We start from the raw sequence: 27,925 nt of genomic DNA on the forward strand, positions 1-27,925 counted from the left end.
AGATACAGGAGCCCTATCCTCCTTTTCATACGGTCACCCTATATAAACCAATTTGCAAGTATGTGCTGAACAGTGGTCTAGAAACCGCACATCAGTTCCCTGGACTGTAACTTATTCTGGTTTTACATGACTTTAAAGGTTTTAAGTTTTAATCTGGATTGTTGTTATATTATGGTTTTAGTTGTAAACTGCTCAGAGAGCCTAGGCTGTTGGGCAGTATAAATATATATTAAAATAATAAATAGCATGTATGCAGAAAGTCAATGGGGGGGGGCTGCTTTCCTTCATCACGGAGATAAGACAATGATGAAAGCTACACCTGTTTGGATGTCCAGAAGAACCCATGATTTAGAGAACCAGACCCTCTTTTTATATTATTTTCCATGTTCCAGGGCTCTGCTCAGACATCAAACAAACTTACTAGGCTGTGTCTATTTCAGATTTACCTTGTCCCCAATATCCTCTATAGTCCAACCTTTTTGTCTTAAAAAATAATAATAAGATTGTTGTCACAGCTGCCAACTTTTTTTTCTTGGCAGGCTCCCATGCTTTTAACAAGCACAGAATAGACAGAAATTCAGCAGCCAAAGCTTCTCCTGCAAGTGCATCTCAATGAAGGAGGAAGCTCTATACTTGCTAAAGGCACTGAAGCTCTGAAAAGAGCAAATGTTTTGGCCTGTGTAAAATAGGATAACATGCCAAACAAACCCTAAAAAAAAACCCAGACCCAGGGAAGGGACTTTTCTCCTCTTGAACACGTTCCCCTGATTCACAGCATCCAAATTGGCTGAAATTTAAACTAGGAACAATTGCCTAGCATTCACGCACAACATTCAAGCCAACCTGAACTCATTCCCAGATTGAGAGCAGGTGGGATGAACCCTGACCTGAAAACAGCAACACATATAAACCCTGCCTCTGTTTCGAAAGTGAGAAGTTGTGTAGTTTTCTGTAGTGGGTTGGTTGGCTGACTTTTCTTAGTTGAAGAGTCAAGAATAGTTGCTGACTGTGGGAGGAGAGTGTGAGTTGATACTCCTGAAATGTGTTCCCTTATCTTTGCAGGGTAAGTTAACTTTGTTCTCATAATTGCTTTGCAAAGGCGGAAGATGGGGTGGGTGTGGTTATAAGAGAAATCTGCCCCCCTTGCTCTAAAAAGCATTGGTTTGAGTTGTATTTTACAATTAGAAAGGCTGAGAACATGACGGTTTTGTGTAGCCTTCCCTAGCCTGGCAATGTACTACAATTCCCATCTTCCCCAGCTGGGAGAGACACCCTACACTGTGCTTGAACACCAAGGGTCCATCTTGTCCAGATGGGCCCTTCTGCAAATTACATTTCAAACTAGGGGCTCATCTACACCACGCAGAATATTCCACTATGAAAATGGCATGAAAGCGGCATTTAAATGGCAGAAGCCACACTACTGCTTTATGGCAGTATTGAAGTGCACTGAGAACTGTTGGGGCCCATCACATACCATATACCGCTTTCATACCACTTTCATAGTGGAATATCGTGCTTGGTGTAGATGTGTCATGGGCCCCAACAGTTGTCAGTGCAATTCAGTACCGATGTAAAGCAGTAGTGTAGATCCTGCAGTGCACTTCAATACTGCTATAAAGCAGTAGTGTGGCTCCTGCCTTTTATATACTGCTTTCATACTGCTTTCATAGTGGAATATCCTGTTTGGTGTAGATGAGCCCTAGATCTTCCCGGCATGAGTTCAGAAGAGAACCATTTAGGCTGCAATCCTATGCACGCTTACCTGGGAGTTAAGTCTCATTGAGCTCAGTGGAACTTCCTTCTGAGTAGATGTAACATGGGAGTCTGAAATTTCCCAGTGCTTACTTTCTCTTTTTTGACTTTGAAATACTTTTGAGCCCAAGACACCTGTTAATTTCGATATCTTCATCAAAAGCCTGTCTTTTGTGGAAAAGGCAATAAAGTCTTTGTATGTCTACGGTTGAATGCCTTTTTGACCTAGACTGAAATAAGATAGAAATATAGGAAGCTGACTTATATTGAGTCAGACCAGAATTGTTGACACTGATTTGCAATGGCTCTTCAGGGTTTCACTCAGGATTTTTTCCCTGTGTGCCAGGTATTGAACCTGTGACTTTTTGCATGCAAAGCAGGCCCTTTATCACAGCCCTCCCTAATTCCAGGGCTAAGGCCTAGCTCTAAAAGTCTAACCCATAGTTTATATCTGCTTCCCTCTTCCCCCTGCCCTCAAAGTCTTCCCGCTTTTGGGGAATCCTTCCTAGTTCCAGGGGGCTACAGAAGAAGAGCCCTGCTGTATCAGACCAAGCATCCATCTAGTCTAGCATTCTGCTCACCCAGCGGTTGACCAGTTGCTCAAGGGAAACCCACAAGCAGGATACGAGTACAACAGAATCCCCAGTAACTGGTATACATAGTCTCCCTCTGATATTGGAGGTAGCCCATAGCCATCAAGGCTAGTAGCCATCAATAGCCTTCTTCAGGAATTTATCCAGCCCCCTTTTAAAGCAATCCAAATTGGTTGCTATCGCTACATCTTTTGGCAGCGAATTCCATAATTTAGCTATGCGCTGTGCGAAGAAGCACTCTGGAGCATCTCCCCTGTGAGGGAAGGCTACAACAACCAGGATTCATTAGCTTGGGAAAAAAGAGGCTGAGGGGAGACATGATAGGGGTGTACAAAATTATGCATGGTGTGGAGAATATGGTTAGGGATTTTCCTCCCTCTCTCAAAATACTAGAACCCAAAGGGGACATCCCATGAAGCTGATTGTTGGGAGATCCAGGACAAATAAAAGGATTTCTTCACACAGCGCATAGTTACACTATGGAACTCACTACGACAAGATGTTGTGATGGCCACCAATTTGGATTGCTTTAAAAGGGGGTTGGATAAATTCCTGGAGGAGAAGGCTATCAATGGCTACTAGCCCTGATGGTTGTGTGCTATCTCCAGTATTCGAGGCAGTAAGCGTGTGTGCACCAGTTGCTGGGGAACATGGGTGGGAGGGCGCTGTTGCACCACGTCCTGCTTCATTGGTCCCTGGTCGACAGCTGATTGGCCACTGTGCGAACAGAGTGCTCTACTAGATGGACCCTCGGTCTGATCTGGCGTGGCACTTCTTACGTTCTTACTCCCTTTTAGCTGTCCTGAATCTCCCACCAGTCAGATCATACCACTCATAGTCAGTCCGCCCCTGCCCCCAATGCTCCTGGACTCTGGTGATGCAGTGTCCTCCCTCATCTTCTCTCACATGTTCCTTATTAAAACTAAAACTGAGTCAATTCCTTCCTTGTGTTCTTCATGCAGCATAGTCCTGCTTTGTACGCTTGTGTCCCAGGAGGTGGGGGCCGTACCTTTCCCCACAGGTGAGCATTGGGTATTGTCAGTGGACTTAACAGGTGTAACTGGGAGGGAGTCCTTCCTTCTCCCCATCTCCAGAAGCGTTGGTGTGGCGCACGGGTGGACAACTCTAGAGCTGCATGTGGGCTGGGCTTAATTTCATGAGCACTTCGTAATTGACCATGCAGACCACTGGTGAGAATGTGACAGATCTAGCCAGAGGTCTGTACTGGTGAATTGCAATTTGCAGGGTGGGGTCTCTAAAGGGATTGGAGGGGAGAAGAGATAGGGTTTGGATAAATATCGCTTTGTGCATCAGCCTAGTAGTGTATGCGCTTTCTCTAACCTTGAGTGTTCCTGAAACAGCATGGATTTATAAAGCCGTAACAGTGCCTTCAGAAAAGTCAGTGGACTTTAGAACTGTTCAGTTACACTTGGAATTCAGTTGTAGAGCAAAAGGTCCCATGTGAACAGCGTTCGAAGTTATATCTTAAAGGGTCTGCAGTGGTCATGTGTGTTACCTGGGGAAAAGTGTTGCATTGTACCCTGTATATTGTGAAGAGGGAGGTTCTGTTACTACATGTGGTGCTTTTAGGACAGAAATCCCCCCCCCCAAATGTCCGCTCAGAGAGCAGCAGGTGATGGGGCCATGTTGAATAGGCATGGCACCAACACTTGTATCAGCATAAGTCATGCTAGGGCCCGCTGGGGTTGCTGCAGCATCCTTCATGTTCCTGTAGTCCTGATGTGATGATATTATGAATTAAAGTGAGCTTAAAATGTGAAATTGCACATGCTCAGAGTATTTTTATTTAATCAGGGTTGTCAAACGGTTCCGTCTCTCCCGTAACATATCAGGCATGTAGAAGCAGTTGTAAAGCATGGAATAGTGGTAGTAGGGTAGGGGGAGGGGGAGAAGAAAATGTTTAGTTGTGTACTTCACAATTGAAGAAATACACATGGCTGTCTAAATTTTGCCTGTCTCCACCTGCATAAGACTGTTTAGGGTGCAATGCTATGCCTGTTTAGACAGAAAAAAGTCCTACGACTCCCAGCATGCTCCAGCCAGCTGGCTGGGGGATGCTGGGAATTGTAGCACTTTTGTTTTGTCTAAACAGGCATAGCATGGCACACTAAACCCAGGATCTAAAACTACTTAGCTGCTCCCTAAATCCGGGGCCTAAAATCACCTAGCTGCATTGTGAGGGAAAATCACTAGCAAATACGAGTTCCTTGCAGAAGAATTGATTGCATTGGCTTTATATTGGCAGCTCTAGTCAAGTCTTAAGTAGATGCCAATGGGAACTGCCTTTGCCTGCCTTCCTGACGGAGTGACGGGCTAATTTGGGACTCTTAGTTGGGATCAAAAACTTTGTGAGCCTTTTCTTGATCGAACCATCGGTCTTCTTCCCTGAAAGGCTCTGCACAGACGGAATGCCGGGGCCGCTACTTTTGGATTTGGATGGATAAGGCCGCCTTGGGCCGGAGTTCGTGGACTTACAGTGTCTTCAGTGAGTACGGTGTCTTCCCTTTGAAAGGGCAAGATGCTAAGGGCTCAGTGTTGGTCCCAGGCGCATGGAGGCTGGCTGTCATTTTTCAGTGACAGAAGTGCTCAGTGCGTGTTCAGAGATGAGCTGATGAGTGGCTCAAACGAAACCCTTGAAAATATAAGTGGGCACCATTTTAGCTCGTTGGAATGGCACCCGTTAGCAGCCATCCAATGGATCTTCCCAGAGTGCAGGACATGGAATAATCATGTGCTCAAGTTACAGGAAGTCAGATTCCGGCTGAACATCAGGAAAAACTTCCTAACTGTTAGAGCAGTGCAACAATGACCAAGGGAGGTGGTAGGGTCTCCCACACTAGAGTCTTTCAAGAGGCAGCTGGACAGCCACCTGTCAGGCATGCTTTAATGTGGATTCCTGCATTTTTTATTTATTTATTTCATTTTTATACCGCCCAATAGCCGAAGCTCTCTGGGCGGTTCACAAAAAATAAAACCATAATAAAACAGTTTAAAAACACAAATACAAAATACAGTATTAGGAGCACAACCATTGAGCAGGGGGTTGGACTTGATGGCCTTATAGGACCCTTCCAACTCTACTATTCTATGATTCTATGATTGGGGAATCGAAATAGATTAGGAGGGGTGGTTAGGTGAGAGGAACACAGCAAGACATCCTTCCAGTTTAAATTTCCTTGCATAAAACTATTTACGTACAACGTTTATCTACTTCTGCACAGACAGATTCTGGAGTGTCGTACAATAAAAGATACAACATAAGATAAAAGAATAAAACTCCATGTTAAACAATTATTATTTTTAAAAAAGGAATTGAAATCTGAGAAAACCATGGCTGGTCAGTCAAGGCAGGCTTCCTGAAATATAGATGTTTCCAGGAGTTTGATCTTGTGGGCATGGGGGGCACCAGGAGTCTGATCTTTTACCCCACAAGATTACCCAGGAAACAGATTGTCGACCTGTTACTTGCTTTCTAGATGAACTTGGCCAGCGCATTGCTATGACAGAGCATATTGCTGCCCAGTGCGGCTTCACCAGTGGCGCTGACTTGTACGGCAACCCTGAGATCAGAGTGTCATTCCTGGCCTGTTCGGTCCGCAACTTGGTAAGCTGCCCTCCACTGGGGATGGACTCTTTTTGAAAGTCTTGTCTACACTTCTCAAACATTCCAGTGAAAAATGCATAGGGCCAAATCTACACCAAGCAGGATATAACAATTTCAAAGCTGTTTGAAAATGGTGTGTTGAATGTGCCCTGGGCTTCAACAGTTGTCAATATTGTAATAAACTGTTATAAAGCAGTAGTGTAGATCCTGCCTAGGACAGACGGTGCGTTAAACTTCACAAAGCAAAGGAGCAACGCTTGGAATCTCGTAGCAGCTGCGGCGTAATTAATGTGTAGGAATGCAACCCTGTGTTGAATGACTTGCCTGGTCACCATGGGTGATAAGACACTCTGTGCAGGCGAGTAAGTGGACTGGAAGAGAAGGAATGGATCTCTCTGTCTATCCTCTGCCAGTCCACGTGGTTTCTGTGCTGGCCCTGGAAGACAGGAAGCCCATCCCTCCGTAGCCAGCCCACTTAGTAGGAGACAATATATGTTTTTTGCCAGCCAGTGGTAGTATCCTGCAGTGAATGTTGGCCTCACCTTGTCCAGTATTCTTTGCCAAATCCCAGCAAATGCTAGAGCAGCCTTCCTCAATCTGGGGTGCTCCAGATGTGTTGGACTACAACTCCCAGAATGCCCCAGCCAGCATTCCCCATTCTGGGAGATGCAGTCCAACACATCTGGAGCGCCCCAGGTTGAGGAAGGCTGGCTAAGCCAAACCGTAAAAAACATATAGTCCACCTTCTTCTCAGGGCTCAACATGGATTCAAGAGACTTAACCATTGGCGATGAGTATTTATTTGTGTCTAGAATAGTGCATTCCACGCTAGTGGCTGCAGAAGAGAGACTATTTCTGGCAACTTATTTCTGGCATTTAATATACTGCCGTTTAGGGCATAGTTTCCCTTCCAAAGCAGTATATAGCAATTCATAACGACATAAACCATATGTTATAATTGTGCAGTGAAAAGCACAAACTGATGAAAACCCAATTAATGAATCCCAGCAAATAATAATAATAATAATAATAATAATAATAATAATAATAATAAATAATAATAATATTCAAATAATGTTTTAACTCTTCCTTAATTTTCCAAGGACTTGGGGGAGAATTCTACAGATATGGGGCCACCATTGAAAAGGCCCAGCCCATCAACATAACATCTCTTATCAATGGGCCAGAGGGTAGTGACTTAGTAACTTTTTCACTTGCCTCAAGTAGCTCAAGAGATCCAGATGTATGGGCAGCAGCCTATGGCTTTATATGTTCAGAGCGGCCAAGTCTGGGGTTGCATCTGAACTCAGGGCCCTTTATTACTGCTTCTAACATGGCTCAGCGCCTCATTTCTTTCTGTCCAGTTTGACCAGGATTTCAGTCTCCACCTCCAGGTGGAGGTCACCAGCCCAGCAAACTTGACCGCTACTTACGATATCTCTATGAACTGCTCCCTCGATGCCTCTTGGAGTCCCCGTGAGATTGTCTGTGAGGAAAACTACATGGAGGTGAGTGGAGCAGGAGAGGAGGAAACTGCATTTCTGTGTACCAGAGCAGGCGTGGAAGGAGCCCCCAAACCTAAGTGCCTTTAGGGTTAAATCGATTGTGTTTGCAGCCTCCTTCTTTGGCCTGTGAAAGTGAGCTTTTTGCACAGACAGAGGGGGGGGGGGGAAAGGGGGAGAGATAGGGGCAGGGTGGAAGAGGTAATGGAAGACCTGTTCCCCTGATGGGCAGGCCGTACAAGTACTCTGCTGGGCCCGGTCTTCACGGCACCACTTTGCTGCTCCTTCCCCCTGAAACCCCGTGGCATTGCTGCTGAGGAGAGGGGGCAGGAAAACCCCTTGCCAGGAGGGAGCGTGGGGTTTTCTGGTGGTCATCTGGGTACTGGAGCCTGCCCCCGCCCTCTTCTTGGCTTCCGGCGACCAAGCTCCAGGTGTCGTTCTGCCCTGGAATGCCCCCGCATCGACGCCGGAGCGAGGTCACACGGCAGAAGGTCTGTGGTGACTTCGCTTCCAAGGGAAAAGTCGAGGGAAGTCTTGGAGGCCGCATGTTGTTAAAAGCAGTGATGCTAGCGACTCCGGTGGCAGTGAATCTGCACCGGGTTTTAGTCAGAACTCTAAAGGAGCTATCCAAGGTGCAAGAGTTCTTATTAGTTTTGACTAAAGCCTGGAGCGGATCACTGCCCCACTGACATCGGACCCACCGGCCTCCACCACTTAAAAGTGAGAGCCAAGAGAGCAGGCCCGGGTGGGTGGGTGTTCCGCTGCCTGACGTACGGCTTGTTCTTGCAGGTGTCTGTCCGACGTGCGGTCCCGGGAATAGCGAGCGAGGCACTGAACGAAGACTGGATGGCCGTGTGGCCGGTGGTAAGGACTCAGAAGGCAGAGGATGGGGAGAAGTAGAGGCTTAGTTGCTTCCTTTACGGAAGAAGAGAACTGACTAGTGCTATCCAGGGCCGGCCCTACCACTGGGCAGAGGGATATGACAGCCATGTTCAGCAGGTGCTGGGAGTGGGGCGGAACCTCCAGGGGGTGTTGAGGCACAGAATGGTGTGTTCCAGGCAGTCTGCTCTCTACCCCATGAGCTAGTTCAACTGCCAGGGAAGGTGCTTGGCCCATCGCTGGTGTTGAAATTACAGTCTAGCCGACCTCTGCACATGGAATGGGAGGTGGCATTTTGTCCTTTGGCTCCGGGTGCAGGGTATCCTGGACTGGTGGATCCTCTGCGCAGGTGTAGGCATCGTAGCGGTTTAATGAAAGAGGGTTTTATACAACTCTCTAGAAGGGCACTTAACACAAGCCTGCAGCAGGGTTTCTCCTAGCCCAAGGGAAGTGAAGGAATGGAGGGCAGATTGTACTTAAGGGAGCAATCACTGGCATACAATCTGCCCTCAATTCTTTCACTTCCCTTGGGCTAGGAGAAACCCTGCTGCAGGCTTGTGTTAAGAGTTCTTCCAGGGAGTTGTATAAAACCCTACTTAATTAAATAATCCCGCCTAATTAACCCAGTTAATGAACTGCACCTGAATACAACGTACTTGCCCTATCTAGCTCTGCTGTTATTCTCTGCATAACGGCACCCCTGTTCAAAAGATGCATGTCTCAAGCCGAAATGGCAGTCCTAATGTGCGTCTTTTTGGGGTGAGGGGGGTAGGAAATGAGTGAGCTTTCCTCTGATTCCCATGTGTGTTTGCCTTTTCCAGGCGCAGGGGGCTATGAATCAGGTGTGGCAAGTCGTCTTCCATTTCCAGAATGGCTCCTTGCAGAGCATGATGGCCACCCAGGCCCATGCCTTGGGCTACGGCGTCAACACCACAGCTACCCGTGTCGTCTTCCGTACACCCTATAACACCCAGCAGACTGAAATCACCATGGTAAGAGGTGGGAATGGTCCATGGCTGCCTACTATGGCTTGGTGTATTTAACTTCTGGTGCAGGAAAGGGGTGGTGTCTTGCCTTTGGGAAAAGAACTGGACTGTAGAACCCAAGACTGGGAGATCTTGAGGCATCCACCTCCCTTGTGATGGCATTAAATTTGTCTGGGAGCATGCAAAACTGGTTACGATGTATGCTCCTATTTAAATGACGGTTCGACTTGCCTTTGCATCAGTGGTAGACACAGATAACATGGCATTATGGAAGCATAATAGTTGCCTCTTTGTGAGTCTGTAGATCAAGACCATTCTCAAAGGCTCAATTCAGACAACACGTTAGTCAACGCAGTGTAAAAACTCCACTCATCGGTTGAGTTTTTAGGAGGCACTCCTCACACAACAAGTTCAAACTCCACTGTTATATGACTATGGGCTACCATGGAGTTGAGTAAAATCCATCGTGATGTTTGATTAACAGTTCCTCTGCCCTCTCTCCTCCCCTGGTCCTCCTGATGGTATCCCATCAGCCATTGCTGAAAAAAAAAAAAAACAATCCTGGTGGCTCTCCTAGAGTGGCACTCGCTTCTTTCACCGCTCTTGCCAGGGAACTCTGTAGCCAGTGGGAAAAGTCAAGTCAACACAACGGAAAACTCCATGGTGCCTGCCACACAATATGCAACACAGAGGTTGTTCAGGAACTCTCCTCTGCACAGTGTGGATATTCTGCATAAAGTTTTTCCCCCTCCCCAAACTCCACTGTTGCATGGAGTTTTCCTGCCAGATAACACATTTCTCAACGGTGGTGTAAAATCACCACCATGGAGTTCTAAAACCCCTGTTGAGAAGCATGTTGTCTGAACTGAGCCAAATGGTTTAAAATAGGCCTTCTCCCCAAAGTCCCTGGGACCATAGTTCTGAGTCTTTGGCACAACCTGGCCCTTGCTAAATGATTCCCAGAGTTCCTCAGGTCGGCCTGATGAGTAGCAGTATGAACCAGACTGGACTTCACAAAGAACCTTTTCCTCTTTACCACCGCCATTACAAAATTGCTAGGGTTTCCAAAGCTGTGGGCAGATTCCAAAGTTCATGACCCACTTGAAAAATTGGCATGGCTTTGGCCGAGGCAAATGTTGGGGTAAAAAAGCAGCTGCTGATACCCTCTCCCTGGAGTGGTTCCAATTCCGGTAGATGACAACACTGGTATGGTCCAATGCTCCCTTGGCCAGAAAAGTTACTGTACAATGTGTTGGAATGAGTCTCTTTATACCATGGATTTAAACTTTCTAGACTATTCCTTTTGAGATCAAGAGAACCTGCCTCCCTGATAGCCTGCCCTTCTATGGAGCTTGGACTGGAGTTCCAAGCTGGCTTTGTCTAGACACCAACCTGATGCAGACCTGCTAGGTTTCAAGCATTCTGTTTCTTCCTCTCCAGGTTCAGGGACTGGAAGTGGAGGTGGCACGAGCCACGATCTTCTACAAACAGGCTTGGATGATCCTAATGGTGGACACTGCTCTTGCCTGCCCCATCAGTGAGTCTCTCATTTAACAGCACCATCTGTGGGTGTTCAATCGCTATATTTGCTATAAGATAGCAACCTGTACACACTCTGCAAATGTGTGTATCTTCTGCTGGGGTGGGTTAGGGGTTTGCAGAGCCCTGAAATCTCATTCCTTAGGTGCTTCCAAATAAGTCCTTTATCCTGTTGTCGCACTGCTTTGTTTAGAGAGTTTTATAGGTGTGTGTGTGTGTGTTTGTTTCCAATGACGATGTCTTCAATTTGGAACTCGCCTATGCTTTCCCACCACTACTTCTTCTTCTTTTCCTTCTCCTTCTTCTCTTCCTCCTCCTCCTTCCTTGCCAGAAAGAAATCTGTCAAGGAAGAAAAGACAGAATAGCTGTACAATGCCTTTTAGCTGTCAGTGTTAGGAGTCCTCCATCCATCTAGAAGCAGCCTGGCAGTTCAGCAATGATTATCATACACTTTGTGGCTGAAATTCAGGCATGGTCGGTCCAAGGCAGGTCGCCGCCTGAAACAGGGACCTGCCGTGCCGCTGCCTCTTCCTCTCAGTCTGTTCACCTGCCTGCCATCAGGACGCTTACTTTTTCTGGCATGGACTTGTGCGCCCGCATCGCCAGCACGCTGCCTTCAGGAGCCGTGTGGCACCTGCGCATATGGCAAAGTATGGTGAGAACTTCCAGGAGTTCTTGTGATTGCCTAAACTCATGCAGGCACCGTGCGGCCCCTGAATGAAGAAAGACCTTACAGGCAGTGTGCTGGCAATGCAGATGTGCCTGTCTGTGCCAAGAAAAGTAAACTGGCTGGCCAGCAGAGTTTAGAGCTGCATGAGCAGGATGGACACGTGGGCAGGAGGCATGTGCACGAACAAATTGCTGCTTCTTGAGTCTGCTGCCTGCCTGCATGGCTAGCTATGCAGGCAGCCAGCAGGACCAAGAAATGGCAGACCTTTTAGACGGGGAGAGTGCTTCTCTTCCCATATTCTGCTGCCTGCTGCACCTGCTTCCTACTGCTTCGTGGTAATTATAATTTTCACATTAAAAAACAACAACAGTTCTTGAATCAGGCTGGATCTTGCATCCAATAACAAGCCCCTTGCTTGTGCAGAGCCGTGCACGGAGACCTTCCTTTGCCCAGTTGAGGGTTGAGAACACGCAGTGCCCTACAATTCTGCAGACGATGCGCCAGTGTTCCTTAAACGCCAGATTTCCTTACTGGTACCATTTTGCGAGTTGATCCCTTTCTCGGAGGCTGCAGACGATGCTGATAACAAGCTGAGTTTTTCTCTCCTGCAGACGCCCCAGTTTTTACAGCTACAACCCTGAGCTGGGTGACCCCACGGATCATGACTTCCCTGGTGGGCTTCCCGGATCAGTATCGAGATGAAGTCATTGGGATGGGCTTGGATGGGCGCTTGATCGATGAAGCCGCTGTCCTGAGGAATGGCTACACCTTCGTGATGGATGACAATTTCTTCAGCATCACAGTGCCCATTGGGGCTGCTGGAGGGCTGACTGAGGTCGGTATTTGAGCCGGGCTGCTCTCTGGGGTGTTATGGGACTGGACAGCCAGGGATGACTCCTGGGACCTCACTAGAAGCCTTTGGCCGATGGATCAGCTTCGCGAAACTGAGCTAAACACACCGGAGTCCGAAATCTTGGGGAGTAGAGGAGGGTGTTGCTCTTTCCTCCTTTCCCCCTCTGCAGCATACAAGAGTTTTGGTTGGCTTTGCTTCCTGAATGGAAGGAATGAGCAGGGCTGGCGAAAGGCCTTGGTTGAGGAGGGAATTGCAAAAAGAGAGTCCCGATAACGGAGAGCATGTGGCTGCGTTCTGCTTGTGCCTCAAACTACCAGTTCAGCACAAAAGCCGAGGATAAACTCACAAGAAGAGCCCTGCTGGATCAGGCCAACACCCAGCCAGTGCCAGCTCCAGGTTTTTGGAGGGCTCTCAGGCAGGACACCCTCAATGGGTCCCTCCCCTTCCATGAGTCTACTTCTCTCCATCATCGCCACCAACTCTTCCCCCTTTTCCATTATTGCTACCAGCTGCTTGCTTGCCAGGCAGAGAGCTGGGGAGCAAGCCGGCAATGCCATCTTATTCACCACCACCGTCTGAGCCAGAGCGACAGGCAGGTGAACAAGCAGGTTGCAGATGCTCCTGTCGTTGGGCCCCCTGCTAGGGCCCTTCGTGTGTGCCCAACTATTCCTACCTTTGAATCCAAGGTGAGGAGGGTTTGCTAGACTCCTTAAGGGTGGTCTGGTTTAAAATATTGATAACTTGGAGTTGGGGAGGGAGTTGTAGTAAGGATGGGTGGGTGAGACTGTTTGAGGTCACTAGGATGCTCTGAGTATTGACTCACTGCTCGTCTCGTGCTGGATTCTTGTTTGCGATCACCGCTCTCTCTGTGTGCGAATGGGAACCTTGCGCAAATCGAGCAGTGATCGAACGGTACGGTTGGGCAAACCTCCCAAACTCTGCGCAAATTTCCTAATTTGTGCAAATTTCCTCCATACACCAAATTGGGGGTGATTCAGTCTACTGGGGAAATTCGCACAAATTAGGGAATTTTAAGCGAAGCGAACTGGAATCGGGAGTGAGATGAACGTCGAAATTGTGCTCAGCAAATTGCAAATATTTTTTGGGGGGGGGGTTATGGTCCCTCCCCCCATTTTCATGATGTATTTCTGTTTTGTTTGTTGATATTCACAATAAAAAGGGGGGGAATGAGGGTGGGGGAAATTGCCAATATTTTTGGTAGACTTGTGCTCGCGTCTGGAGCGAAAATGGAATTGTCATACAGCCTGAGTTTGAAGACCGTCTTGTTCAACACAATGCAGGAATCACCAACCCATGGCTGCCCAACCTCTGCTTAAGAGGGGTGCATGTTCAGAAGTTTGATGCAGTGAGGGGAGACGGGGACCTTCTAGCAACAGTGTCCCTGTCTGGGGTTTGATTTTGCTTTCATCTCCTGGCTGATATGCTTGGGATGTATCATTCTGTTCTCTTTTTTTGCTTCCAGAGTGATGTGCTTGACAACTACTATGGCACAACATACAGCATAAAGCTCCTGCTGGACCGCAAGTGGCAAGGGGACGAGAGTGACCACACTCGCCACCGTAGCCTGAAGTCCATCTGCACGCCCTTTGCTCCCCAAATGCCGGTGCTCATTGACAGTAAGCTTTACCCCTCGACTTTCCTTCCCACAGGAGAGGGGGCGCACTATGTCATTGGCTTCGGAGAGGTCACGAAACAATGTTCAAAATTCAAATGGAGATATACATACCAAAATAAAACCATAGAATAGTAGAGTTGGAAGGGGCCTATAAGGCCATCTAATCCAATCCCCTGCTCAATGCAGGAATCCACCTGAAAGCATACCTGACAGATGGTTGTCCAGCTGCCTCTTGAATGACTCCAGCTGACTCTAGTGTGGGAGAGCCCACAACCTCCCTAGGTAACTGGTTCCATTGTCGTACTGCTCTAACAGTCAGGAAGTTTTTCCTGATGTCCAGCCGGAATCTGGCTTCCTGTCACTTGAGACTGTTATTCCGTGTCCTGCACTCTAGGAGGATCGAGAAGAGATCCTGGCCCTCCTCTGTGTGACAACCTTTCAAGTATTTTAAGAGTGCTATCATGTCTCCCCTCAATCTTCTCTTCTCCAGGCTAAACATGCTCAGTTTTTTCAGTCTCTCTTTATAGGGCTTTGTTTCCAGACCCCTGATCATCTTCGATGCCCTTCTCTGAACATGCTCTAGCTTGTCTGCGTCCTTTTTGAGTGGTGCCCAGAACTGGACGCAATACTCAAGATGAGGCCTAATCAGGGCCGAATAGAGGGGAACCAGTACCTCATATATCCATAGAAAATATATTTAATAATTAAACAAATATATACACTTAAAATTTAAACTAAATGGTCCACAAACATACAACAGACAATTAACCCAAATGTGTATTGACCCACATGTTCTTCATCAGTGGGGAAAAATGTAAACAAATTGAAAAAAAATTTTTTGCCCCAAATAGAAGAATTTCCATTAGGACCTGGAAAGCAGAAACAAAAACAGAAATATTGGACAGTATTCACAGGTTTTGGCAACCAATATTTCTGTTTTTGTTTCTGCTTTACAGGTCCTAATGGAAATTCTTCTATTTGGGGCAATTTTTTTTTAATTTGTTTAAATTTTCCCCCACTGATGAAGACCATGTGGGTCAAAATGCATTTGGGTTAATTGTATGTTGTACGTTTGTGGACCATTTAGTTTAAATTTTAAGTGTATCTGTCAGATATGCTTTAGGGGGGATTCTTGCCTTGAGCAAGGGGTTGGACTCGATGGCCTTTTAGGCCCCTTCCAACTCTACTATTCTATAATTCGATGATATTCGTTTAATGATTAAATATATTTTCTATGCATATATGAATTTATTCTAGTTGCATTCGAATTTTGAACATTGTTTCATATCAGTTTTCTTAAACCTATTTTGTTTTTTGGATTGATTTTGGTTTAAGATAACACTTTTTTTTTATAAGTTTGGAGACATCATCCCAGCTTCGCAAGGAACTAGCAATCTGCATCCCAGCAAACTAAGTGTTGGCTGAGCCATCCGTCCCCTTTCTCCTCTGCCTTCCCCCAATGCTGGCTCCAGGTTGGGCTAGGCACCCTCAAGGGACCCTCTTCCTCAATGAGTCCACCCTTTCACTACCACTCTGCCCAGCTGTCTTTGCGACACATCCTCTTTCTCACCATTGTTACCAACTTTAAAATCACTTCACTGGCTGCCAAGTAGTCTCGGGGCGAAGTACAAAGTGTTGGTTATTACCTTTAAAGCCCTACATGGTTTGGGTCCAGGTTACTTGCGGGATCGCCTTCTCCCGTACAATCTGCGTTGCACACTCAGAGCCTCTGGGGAGAACTTACTCCGGTCAGTCATACTTAAGCTGACAACTGTTACCCAGAAGACCTTCTCTTCTGCCGCTCCTAGACTGTGGGACGGCCTGCCGGATGAGATTCATCAACTTAACAGTCTTTCTGAATTTCAAAAAGCTATAATCTCTTCAAGCAGGCCTACCCAGTCGAATCTTAAGATGTCTGGCTGTTATTTTAATAATGTATTAGTTTTATATGTTTTTAATCAGTTTTATGTATTTTATAGTATTTTTGTATTTGATATTGTTCCCTGCCTCAATCCAGAGGGAGAGGTGGGTAAGAAATGAATATTTTATTGATTGATTGATTGATCGGTAGAGAGCCGGTGAGCAAGTAGGCAGAGGTGTTATACTTATGCTTATGTGGATTTCCTGAGGGAAATGGATTTGTGGGTCAACCTCTAGGTTATGCCTCTCCCTTGAACTCTGGTAGAGGTAAAGACTTAGAGCAGCCTTCCTCAACCTGGGGCGCTCCAGATGTGTTGGACTGCATCTCCCAGAATGCCCCAGCCAGCTGGCTGGGGCATTCTGGGAGTTGTAGTCCAACACAACTGGAGCACCCCAGGTTGAGGAAGTCTGACTTAGAGGTTGTCCGATGGATGGTCATTGAAGATAGAGGCATAATAACTGTTGTTCTCTTCTAGACACTATCCCAGAAAGAGGCTACTTTGACATCAGCCTGGGTAACTTCCTTCCTGATGTGGAGCTGTCCACCATTGCCATTGCTGGCCAGCCCTTAACACCCGAGGAGCTCAAGAGACGTGGCTTCCGGCTGGATGAAGTCCCCAATCTCAACCACACCAGGATCTTCATTCTGCAGGTTCCTTTCACTGACCCTCTGGTGGAGCAGCAGGTAAGAGCAGAACATGTGTTGAGATTTTCAGGATGACTTCTGCGCCTTGCAGGTTTGCAGCTTTCACAGACCATAACAAATTACTAGTCCTGATGGTTGCAGGTTAGAACTTAGAATGGGTGAATGTTGCTCATTTAGTCTCCAGATCAGAGTGTGCTTGGTGGGGCTGAACTTTTGAGGTGACTGTGTACAGGTGTTGTTGCCTTCAGAGAAGTTGTCCTAGCATCCAGCCATCCTGGTGGTTCACCCTTTCCTTGCCCTTCTGGGGTACCCTGCCAGGTTGGGTGAAATGGAAGTGAAAAGCTGAGACTCCAATTGGGGGTGGGTGCGGTCCATCTTTCCCTGTACCAGGAATGGGCTCACATGACTGAAAAGCCCTTCTCTCCTTCAGTATCTGTATGACAACATCAGGAGATACACGTTGCATCTCTACTACACTCTCAATCTGATCCCAAAGGACAAGCCATTCACCCATCTTGGAATGATTAAATGTGACGTCCCTGATGTTGGTGAGTCCTCTGAACAAGGTTGGAATGAGGTGGGGAGGTCTTAAAATGGTCTTTGTCCATCAATTTTATCTTTCTTTGCCCAGGATTGGTGGAGACCCTACAGTTGTAATCAATTGGGGGAGGCGGGGCTGTTACTCTTTCCAAGCTGAAACTAAGCTTGCTTGCTGCCAAGGAATTAATGTAACCAATAAACCTCGTAGCCCTGTGGCAATCGTCTCTTGCAAACAAGTCTTCCTTTCAAAGGTTGAACCTTCTCAAGGTTCTTTGGGGAGGGCTTCTGAATTCATAGCAAGACACGTTCTGAGGCTTCCCCCCTTTCCTTTCTCTGCCCATGTGGTTAGTTCTTCCAGTCTTCGAGGGCTTCTGTGACGCAGGAAAGGTTGCTCTGGCCATGACCCGAGGGAACCTGGACCGTTACTGGGTCTCCTATGTGGGCACCTTGGAGCTAACCAAACAACTGGTCATATCGCAGAACTACACAGTACAAGATGATGGCAGCAACTTCTACCTCTCAGTACCTTTCTTGGCAGCTGGTTTGGTGTATGAGGTAGGTGTGGTTTGGGGTTCCTTCTATGACCTGGATTCCCTGGGCAACTCTTTAAGGATCTATGCCTCAAGAGTCCCAGCTTCCTTCTTTTTACCTTCCCCTTCCAGTGATGTGGGGTTTAGGCTGTAGATGTGGGGTGAGTAACACTCCAGTTACTTGTGGCTTAACATAACAGTTTACTAGTAAAGTAAAACAACTAATTACAACTAAAGCTATTTAGTCATAGAATCATAGAATAGCAGAGTTGGAAGGGGCTTACAAGGCCATCGAGTCCAACCCCCTGCTCAATGCAGGAATCCACCCTAAAGCATCCCTGACAGATGGTTGTCCAGCTGCCTTTTGAATGCCTCTAGTGTGGGGGAGCCCACAACCTCCCTAGGTCACTGATTCCATTGTCGTACTGCTCTAACAGTCAGGAAGTTTTTCCTGATGTCCAGCTGGAATCTGGCTTCCTTTAACTTGAGCCCGTTATTCCATGTCCTGCACTCTGGAAGGATCGAGAAGAGATCCTGGCTCTAGTCCATAGAGCTGAGAGACACAAGAAAAGAAGAGTTGCAAAACCGCAAGTTCTTTTACCCTAAGCTGCTTCTTTTTGCTGCTTCTGGTCTTTCTCTGGTTCTAGTTTTCCTCCTGGCTTTGGTCTGTCTCCTGGCTGGTTCTCTCACTCTTTTATACCATCTTCTCCCAAAACAGAAAGTAAGCTTCCCACTTCGAGGAAATGAAACTTAACTGGAGAATGAAACTTAACCAGGGAATGAACCTTAGCTGAAGAAATGAAATGACTCTTCTCAGGGACATCCCCTCCCAACAGAAAAACTCCAGGCCTCTAAGCCTGAGTTTATCACCTTGCCTCTGTAGGCCTCAAACGTTCACAGGGATGCCTGCAGCCATTTTGGCTATGAGATGGGGCCGCAGATCTAAAAGACCGCCTCTTCCCAAACTATTTTTATTTCATTTTTATATCACCAAATAGCTGAGGCTTTCTGGGTGGTTCACAACAATTCACAAACAAATACAAAAATGAAAACATCATAAACATTACAGTACAACATTATAATAAAACATGGCATTTTTTTTAAGGTACAGAATTTAAAACAATTAAATAGGTAAGTATTTCAGTACACAATTTCAATAACAGACCTGTACAAGATAGCTGACATAATTAGCCATTAAATTCCTGGGAGTAGAAGACAGGCTTAACCTGGCATTATAAAAATGACAGTGTTGGTGCCAGGTGGGCCTCAGTGGGGAGCTCATTCCATAGTTGGGGAGCCACCAATAAGAAGGTGGAGGCACTCGGAGGCAGGCCCGAGATGTTGTTTAGTGTTCAGGTAGGCTTATGTTCAGTTCGTAGTGTCTGGGTAGGTTCACGTTCCTGCCCATGCCCTGACATTATCATCTGAGGCTCTACTCTGGGTGCCCCACATACTGAGATTCGGAGGGTGGTTACTTGTGAGTCGGGCCTTTTTTGTGATGGCCCCCTAATTGTGATGGCCTTTTTTGTGATGGCCCCCTCTTTTCCTAGAGATGCCCTTCTGGCACTTCATTTGTTGACTTTTGGGTGCCAGGTAAAGCCCTTTTTATTCTGCCAGGCCTCTTAAATGAATGCTCAACTGTTACTTGCTTTATTTTCAATGATTAACACTGCATTAAAATATATATTTATCTATGTTTTAGCTTCTCAGTTATTTATTTTTGAATTTAGTTTAAATTTATTGTTTCTGCTTTGAAGTATTCTTCTTAATGTCTGATCATTGCTTTTTTATATGCATGTCACCCTGAGAGCTTTGACTATAAGGCAACTCATAAATTCAATCCAATAATCATAATAAGTTAGTGTAGAAGCTTTTCTACAGGAGCTGACCAGGTGTGTGTATGTGTGTGTGTGTGTTTAGGACATTTCCCTCCAAGGACTGTCTGCTAGGCTGGACTTCAGCTTGAGGGATAACAAGACCCACGCAACTTTGGTAGCCTTTCCAGTAACCTGTATTTTCCCCACTGGAAAACTGCTTGGTGAGTGAAGCTGGCCTCACGGCTGGGAGAAGAGAGGCTTAGCAGGTGCAAATATTCTGCAAGATGGCCTTGTACAGTGCTTCAACCAACTGTAAGGCCGGGAGAAATGTGTCCCACGCAAGGACACTGTCTGCCGGTCCATTTCTGACAGGCTGGTTGTTATCATTAGAGCTGTGTGTAAGAGACCTCACAAAATTCTCCACCCCATTTTGCATCCTCCACAATGCCCCATATACCTAGCATCACTCCAGGGCATTCAGGGGAGGGAATGTAGCCACCACAAAGGGGAAAAAAAATAATGGTGAAGAAAATGTGGAGAGAATTCTGAAAAGTGTCCTTTTATTTCTATAAGGTAAGAAAAGAAAAATCTTAGGAATTTCCTAAACGTTTTCTTTCCCCATGAAAAGGGCATTCCATTTTTCTGCCTCATTCTCAGGGCAGTTTACAATTTATTTTGAATGTGTGTTGGTGGTTGACCTCAACTAATCCCTATGACATGGCTGAGGGTACTATTACACATCTTGCCATTGGTCTATTGCAGTGGTTCCCAAAGTGGGCGGTACCGCCCCTTTGGGGGTGGGTGGGATTGCATAGGGGGGCAAGGGGGCGGTAGGGGGGTGCTCAAGGTGGTCTTTTCCGAGAGGCACCTCTCCAGAAGGTCTTAAAACCCAGGGACATTTTTATGGGAGAAGGTAGTTTGGTCTTAAGCCATATAGGGTAAGAATCCACACATTTATTAATACCGTTTAAGAAGAGTCCTTTTAACAGTGAATTGAAATGTTTCAAAAGCATCAAAATGCTAATGAAGAGACGTACCCTGCTTGGTGTGCCCCGCCATGCTGGCTGCAAAACAGAAGCATTCGCTCTCTTTTCCCTCCCTCCCTTAGCAAGCCTGCGGCGGGTGCTTCGGATTTTGAATAAATATTCAATTAATTGTTACTGTTTTGAATTATTACTATTCTGAATAATTATTTTTATAGTGTAGGGTAAGGGGCACTGGGCATGAGTTTGTGAAACTAAGGGGGCGGTTACCTGAAAAAGTTTGGGAACCACTGCTCTATAGTCTCCCAGGCTGCCTGCACCTCCAGATCTGAAAAGCCCCTATGGGAAGAATAAAATTCCATGATGTCTTCCCCTGAGAAGGAAGTGCGGGAAGCCAAAGAGACTGCAGGTTGTCAGAGAGATGAATGTACGATGCAAAACAGGACATTCACACACGTTCCTCAGACATCTCATAAGTAAGGTAAACACAAAAACCCTGAACCAAGCCTATGAGAATTTCTCAGAAATTTCTTCTCCTTTGAATTGCTTTTCGAAAGCAACTTCTCTTCTACCAAATTGAATGAGAATGGTCGAAATTTCAGCACAGCACTAGTTATGAATGAAAGCCCTAAGTTGCTTTAAGCTGCCTGTTTAGACCTTTTTCAGCCCGTGGGCCAAACTACACAAGAGGGAAGGTCTTGGGGCCCATATTCCATCTGTGGGTGGGACTAAAGGTGGTGGCGAATGTGGGGATGACCATATTTAAGTCTATTCAGAGGAAAGCAGGACAAGGTTTCTGCATGTCTACTTGGAAGTAAGCAGGCCCAGCTGTGCTTTTAGATAGCCTCCCAGATGTCAAGACTCTGCATGTCTACCTGCGAAAAGCATCCCTCAATTCTCTGCAATGATGGGTCATTTAAAGGTGAGTTGGTTGAGAGCAAAATAAATTTGCAACCAGATGAGGAATCCCGTGGGCTAAGGTTCCCCATCTCTGCTCTTGATCCTCTGAAGGTTGAGGGATTTCCAATTGTTGGGGATGACCAAGAGAAGGCCTTTTCTGCTGCCAACTCCCTGATCCAGGTGGCTTGGTTGTCTCCCCATTTTACTCATGTTCCACAGCTAACCGAAAGCCTTCAACTCTGGCAAGCTCTTAAATTATCGCTGCAAAGGCTGTTCTCTCTGTTGTAGTCCTGGTTCTTTTTAATGTCTATTTTTTAAAAAATGTTGCACATGGATTTGTCTGTAAATTTTGTTGTAAGCTGGCGTTGAATGCTTGGAGCATCTCAGGTGGGAAGGTGGGGGATAGAAGTACACCGAAAGCAATACTGTAGGCTTGTATCTGAAGAGAAAAGGAAACGCAGTTAAACTAGGAAACTAAGTTTGACATGGCTTCTGTTTCTGGTTACAGTATGCCTTCCCAATGGAACCATGACTGCTACAGTCGTCAGTCTAGACACCAAACCAGACTTGGACCCTAGGAGAACCCACCTACGGGACAGGAACTGTGGGCCGGTGGCAGCTGATGAAACCAGGGCGCTTTTCTCTTTTCCAGTGGCCACCTGTGGCACCACAAGAAGGGTAGGTAGGACACCTTGAGATGTGTGGATGAGCGGTGGGGAGGGGAGGTGTATGGCAGCTTTACTGCTGATACCCTGTGAACTTGTTCAACATGCTTCAAGAACTGGAGACTGTTACCATGAGCTTTCTAGAAGATCCTGGCTATGTATTATTATTGTCTCTTTTCTCACTCATGGCAGTTTTTCTAGACGGACATGACAGGCTTTGCCAAGTCTTGCCGTCTTTTACTGACTCAGGAATTTCCTGACGATTGAGCATGCTTTAAGTCTGACTGCTTTCTGGAAGCTGGTGTGGATGTATTTTGGTAGGCCTAGTTTCTGAAGGCTTTCTGTATAGTTTTTTTTTTAATGTGGTGCAGGTGATTGATGTGAGTAATGAAATAATTGCATCATCATCATCATCATCATCATCATCATCATCATTATTTTCAATCCATAGCCAAAACTCTCTGGGGTGTTATGTAGAAAAGGATTTCTTCAGCCAAATCTTTCTGACTCTAGTTCTGTGGGAACGTTATAAGTCACTGTATTGCTCTAGGGAACATGTGAATGCCTCCCCCCCCCGGCTCCACCCCATTCCCCATGCTCCACCCCATTCCCCATGTTCCACCCCATTCCCCATGCTCCACCCCATTCTCCATGCTCCACCCCATTCTCCATGCTCCACCCCATTCTCCATGCTCCACCCCATTCTCCCTGAGCACCAATCTTTTGGTGGTCTCTCATGTTTTGTGAGGCTTTCCCCCATTCTAAAACATTGAAATGCTTCTCCTAAGGCGTAGTTACTGGCAGTAAGAGATTTAGGTTGAAATATGACTGCATTTGTGGCCACGCCCCCTTTGCCTTCAGCCCAACCCACCACTGGAATATGGGCCCCGAAAACTTCTCTGAAATGGAATTCAGTCTTCGGGCTGAGAGGTTCCACACCGCTGTGCTAGAGGATAACCCTGCTTTTTTATGAGATTTCAAGATGGAAGGTCGAAGATACTCAGGTCTTGTTACTGTTTTTATCAGATCTATGTGCGTAAACAAAATTTCGGAACAACTCCTGAATTGCCTTTTATATGCAACCCTTTGGTTGTGATTCCTAGTCCCAACTGTGTGGGTCTCCCATTATAATGTGGTAAATGTTCCGAGTATTTCAGAATACGCCATGACCAATGCTGACAAATCCCCTGGCTCAGAGGTAGGAGGGTGGTGTGAAGTATTGGTGTCAGGTCAGACGCAAATGCGGGAGTACCACAGAGGTGACGAGGAGAAAAAGTGACTGGGCCTCTTCAGTCTTGTACTCTGAGCAGTGCCCCCCCCCTTGAGTTACAAGTACAGAGCTAAACCTTGCATTGAATTCTCTGCCCTCCAGTTTGAAGGCAACTACTTGGTGTATGAGAATGAAGTAACCTTCAGGAGATGGATGATCCCTGAAGCGAATCCAGTTATTACCAGGGACTCCCAGTATAGGTAAGGCTCTATAGTTGGGGCGTCCCTAACCTTTTTGGGCCTGTGGCCGCACATGGGAGTTTGAAATGCTGCTGTGGGCACCACCACAAAATGGCTCCCAAAGAAGGTGTGGTTGGTCACATAATGGGGTCTGAATAGTCAAAGGTGAGCTAAAGAGGTGGGGGTGGGGTGGAAAGAGAAATATCAAGATTACAGACTATGAAGGAAAGGGGAAATAGCAAGGCAAAGGGGTAGAGGGGAGAGAGAGCAAGGCTAGAGGCTGAAAGGGGGAGAAACAGCAAGGCAAAGGGGTAGAGGGGAGAGCGAGCAAGGCTAGAGGCTGAGAGGGGAGAAACAGCAAGGCAAAGGGGTAGAGGGGAGAGAGAACAAGGCTAGAGGCTGAGAGGGGGAGAAACTGCAAGGCAAAGAGGAGAGAGAGCAAGGCTAGAGGCTGAGAGGGGGAGAAACTGCAAGGCAAAGGGGTAAAGGGGAGAGAGAACAAGGCTAGAGGCTGAGAGGGGGGAGAAACTGCAAGGCAAAGAGGAGAGAGAGCAAGGCTAGAGGCTGAGAGGGGGAGAAACTGCAAGGCAAAGAGGAGAGAGAGCAAGGCTAGAGGCTGAGAGGGGGAGAAACTGCAAGGCAAAGAGGAGAGAGAGCAAGGCTAGAGGCTGAGAGGGGGAGAAACTGCAAGGCAAAGGGGTAGAGGGGAGAGAGAGCAAGGCTAGAGGCTGAGAGGGGGAGAAACAGCAAGGTAGAAGTCTGCCCCAACATTTTCCGGGTATTTGTTAAAACATTTTTAAGGGGGCAGGAAGAGCTTAATGGGCACAGTTGGAGGACCCTGTGGGCACCGTGCTGCTTTACAGTTTAAAAAATATATATCCAAGAGGTTATCCTTCTCATTTAGTGCTGGGTAGAGTCGATATCTTGTAGACTTCACATGTGTCTCTCTTTCTCTCTAGGCTGACTCTACGCTGCCGTTACCCTCTTAATGAGACACTCAGAATCTGGGCTCGCCAACTGCCAGGGGAGTGGGCTACCCCTGTGCCCTACGGCCTTGCACCCAGAGGTAAGGGGGGGGTGTCATGCTGCTGGCAGGTCCTTGACCAAGCCCTTCCTGGATCACACAGCCACAGTTCCTCTCCTAAGGCTGAACTCGGCAAGCTAAACTATATCGTTGTTATTTTGGCCCTGCCTTCTTTTGCTCCACCCATCCCTGATATGCGGCCCTCGAGAAACTGGTTTCAAGCCTCAGACTGTGAAAAGTTCAACACCCTTGCTCTAATACATGGGCAGAGAGCTGAAACACGACTTCCATCAAGCTCAGCCAGCATGGCCAAGGATCAGGGATGATGGGACTTATAGTCCAAACACATCTGAAGGCGACGGGTTCAAATGTGAATTAATGCACGAAACAGCCATGTTTAGCCTGGATGAATGGTGTGAAATACAGCTAATTGGAGTGGGCAGGTGGATGTGTGGGTGTGTCCTAGTGAACCGGAGTAGACCTCAAAAGAGGGGTGTTTTGCTTTCTTGAAATCTGTTTTCACAGATGGGCAAAGAGAACCTACCATCCACCCCCTTTTTCCTTGGCCAAATGATGGTCCTGTTTCTAAGGCGTCCGAAACGTTATATCGGGAAATGCATGGTGTGATAGTGGTATAAGAAAGAAATACCTTTTGTTTCTATCTTTTGGAAGTGGTTATTGCTTCCTTAACACCTTCCTTCTGGGGCGTCTCTTGTAGCATACCAGCAAAAGAGATCTGCAAATTATCAGGTTCACTCCCAGGTAGCAGGCCGCGCTTCGGAAGGTAAGACCTTTCTAGTTTCTCTGAACCTGGGGAACGCCATTTTGGCAGGGATCTGTATCTGGTCTTCTACAGCCTGGGTGCAGGAGAGGGTGACATCTTTGGGCAGAAACAGAGTCCCACCACCACCAAATGGTGAATAGGGGGAATCTACACTACTGCTTTTAAAGCGCTTTAAAGCACTTTGAAAACGTTTTGAAAACTGTATATGCAGTGTGTCCTGGGCCCCAACAGTTGTCAAAACTGTTATAAAGCGCTTTAAAGCAATAGTGTAGATCCCCCCTGGACTCTTTGCTGCATTTGCCACTCAGTTATGCACCCTACAGTGGTAGCAAGAGTTCTTTCCTGAAGTTTGGAACCTGCCCTGTCCTACAGGTGTTAAGTTCTTTCTCCAAAGAACTTGAAAACAGGTGTCTCTCTAATGGACACTTGGATTGGAAGGCCCCCAGATGGGGAGTGCTAAGCAGCATCAGTGGAAAGTTTCCTCCAGGCTCTTTGCTTTGGGCCTGTAACCAGAAATGGAGAGGAGGAGGGGAGTGTCTCTTTTCCTAGAAGATAGGAGGCCGCTCAAGGTGTCTGGCACCGGCATTTGAACCTTTCTCTCCAGCTGCGTGGTATAAGATTCCAGGAATCTTCTGTGTGTGAGAGAACTGAGTGGTGGCTTGCTGCATGTGGGAGTGTTTACGACTGGGATGTCTTGAGTGCAGCCAAGCAGAGAAAAACTAGGTCGATATCATCTTAGTGCAGGTCTACTTGCCTTCCATGCTGTCATTTTACTAGGGCTGTTGGCTTCCCTGAGTCCACCAGCAACAATCTAGTCTTCCTCCCTGCCCTGTGGCTTGATCCAAAACAAAGGCATTTAAGAAGCCAGATTAAACACACACCCAAAAAGGCCCATCACAAGTCAAGGCTAGTGGCTCCTAAGTCAGTGGGGCGGTGAATCCGCTCCAGCCGGAACTCTAAAGGAGCTATCCAAGGTGCTGGTGGCTCCAATGTCAGTTGGGTGGAGAATCCGCTCCGGGTTTTAGCCAGAACTTTAAAGGAGCTATGCAATAGCTGCTTTAAGAGTTCTGGCTGGTTCTGACTGAAACGCGGGGTGGATTCCCCTGCCCCACTGACATCAGAGCCACCAGATTCTGCTGCCCACTGTGGCGTTACACCCCACAAGTCAGTTCCCAAATGTATGTAAGTCTGTGGTGAGTTTAGAATGTTGGCCTGAGTGGGCGGAGTTAGAATGTTTGGGGAGGGGGAGGAGTTATATATAAGGGAATGACTGAGGGGATTGTGGGGGACTTTTCAGGTCCTCTTAGAGTCTTTAGTGCTCTCTGTGTTTAGAGTACTTAAGTTCTGGGAAATTTGAGGGTCAGTGTAGAGAGTGGTGTCTTTGGAGAGTGGTGTGCACGTAGTTGACGTATATTAACCAATACTGATAATAAGGAAAGTTCAAGAGTAATTGTGTGAGAAAAAGGAAAGCGTGTATGTGAATGGGTGAAAGGATTGGATGAAAGGTTTTTTTAAAAAAGGTTTTTAAATGTTTTATTGGAAACAAAGCTTGTGAACTTTTAAAAATAAATTTTAATTATTTTGTTTCTAACTACCATAAAAATCCCTCGTGTCTGTTTGGCATTTATCATCGGAGGTTTACACATTTAGCACCCACTCTGACAATCATTCACCTCAGCACATATAACTCACGGTGTTTTATTTTATATCTTGAAATCCTTCTCCATTTAACCCCTTTCTCCACATAGTTTGGAGGAAGGTGGATTTTATCCCTTGCCTCAGGCGTATCAAGCGGTGGTGCTTGGCTTGAGCAGGGAGTAGCCGCGGCCAGGCTTGGTGTTCAGAGCCTGTGTCATGGCACCCACCACCCTCCGAAACTTTCACTCACGCTGATTTATACCGCTTGGCGTTGGTGATGCGTAATCTTGGAGGAGTTAATGTTCTACAAATGCCTCGCAGAGGACGTCACTGCTTGGCTGGAGAGCACGTGTAGAACATCCCCATCCCTGCAGAATCCAGTTCAGAAATAAGCCAAGTGCTAGAAAGCCTTTTGCCTGGGGAACTGCTCGTCAGAATAGATGGGACTGTGTTAGAAGGGGGAAATAGAAAGCTGCCTGGGACCAGTTGTATAAAGCAAGTTCCTATGATCCTAATGTTGAGTTTGCAGCATTTGCTTCACCTGTGCATTAATGCCTGTTTTGCCCTTTGTAGGAGCAGCCGGGGTGATATGGTTCTGGTTTTCCGTCTTCAGCACGGTTCTGTCTGGGATAGCTGCTGTGCTAGCCACAACCCTGCCTGTCAGATTACCAGGCTGTTGATGCAATTTAAAAAATAAATAAAAACATCTTCAAACAAATTGTGTGTCTCACCTTCACTGGAGTATTGAACTGGCCGGGTTCCAACAGGCTGGCTTTTTCCTACCTGGTGCCCTTCAGATGTTTTGGACTGCAACCCCAGCCAGCCTAGCTAATGGTCAAGAATTCTGGGAGTTGTAGTCTAAAACATCTGGCAGGCACCAGGTTGGGGAAGGCTGCCATCAACATTACTAGCCTGCAAAATAAATAAGCTTGCTAAGAGACATGGAAACACAGGTGAGTTACACAGCCATCTGTCATTCTAGCCAGGCTAC

The 27,925-nt window shown here is 46.8% G+C and overlaps 1 protein-coding gene across 1 annotated transcript; it reads left to right on the forward strand.

The window, feature by feature from the left end:
• The first annotated feature begins 992 nt into the window (after positions 1 to 992).
• On the forward strand, positions 993 to 27,614 carry LOC134405840 (uncharacterized). The gene is made up of 19 exons (XM_063137094.1): positions 993 to 1,063; positions 3,311 to 3,369; positions 4,762 to 4,854; positions 5,846 to 5,973; positions 7,338 to 7,481; positions 8,265 to 8,339; positions 9,176 to 9,346; positions 10,781 to 10,877; positions 12,161 to 12,384; positions 13,886 to 14,039; positions 16,435 to 16,643; positions 17,035 to 17,152; positions 17,494 to 17,699; positions 19,595 to 19,712; positions 21,883 to 22,052; positions 23,412 to 23,509; positions 24,448 to 24,554; positions 25,231 to 25,296; positions 27,508 to 27,614. Exons 1-19 carry the CDS (start codon positions 1,041 to 1,043, stop codon positions 27,612 to 27,614), a joined length of 2,367 nt encoding a protein of 788 aa, XP_062993164.1. The 5' UTR covers positions 993 to 1,040.
• Positions 27,615 to 27,925: the final 311 nt, after the last annotated feature.

Source organism: Elgaria multicarinata, chromosome 11 (genome assembly GCF_023053635.1).
Source record: "Elgaria multicarinata webbii isolate HBS135686 ecotype San Diego chromosome 11, rElgMul1.1.pri, whole genome shotgun sequence".
Classification (NCBI taxonomy): Eukaryota; Metazoa; Chordata; class Lepidosauria; order Squamata; family Anguidae; genus Elgaria; species Elgaria multicarinata.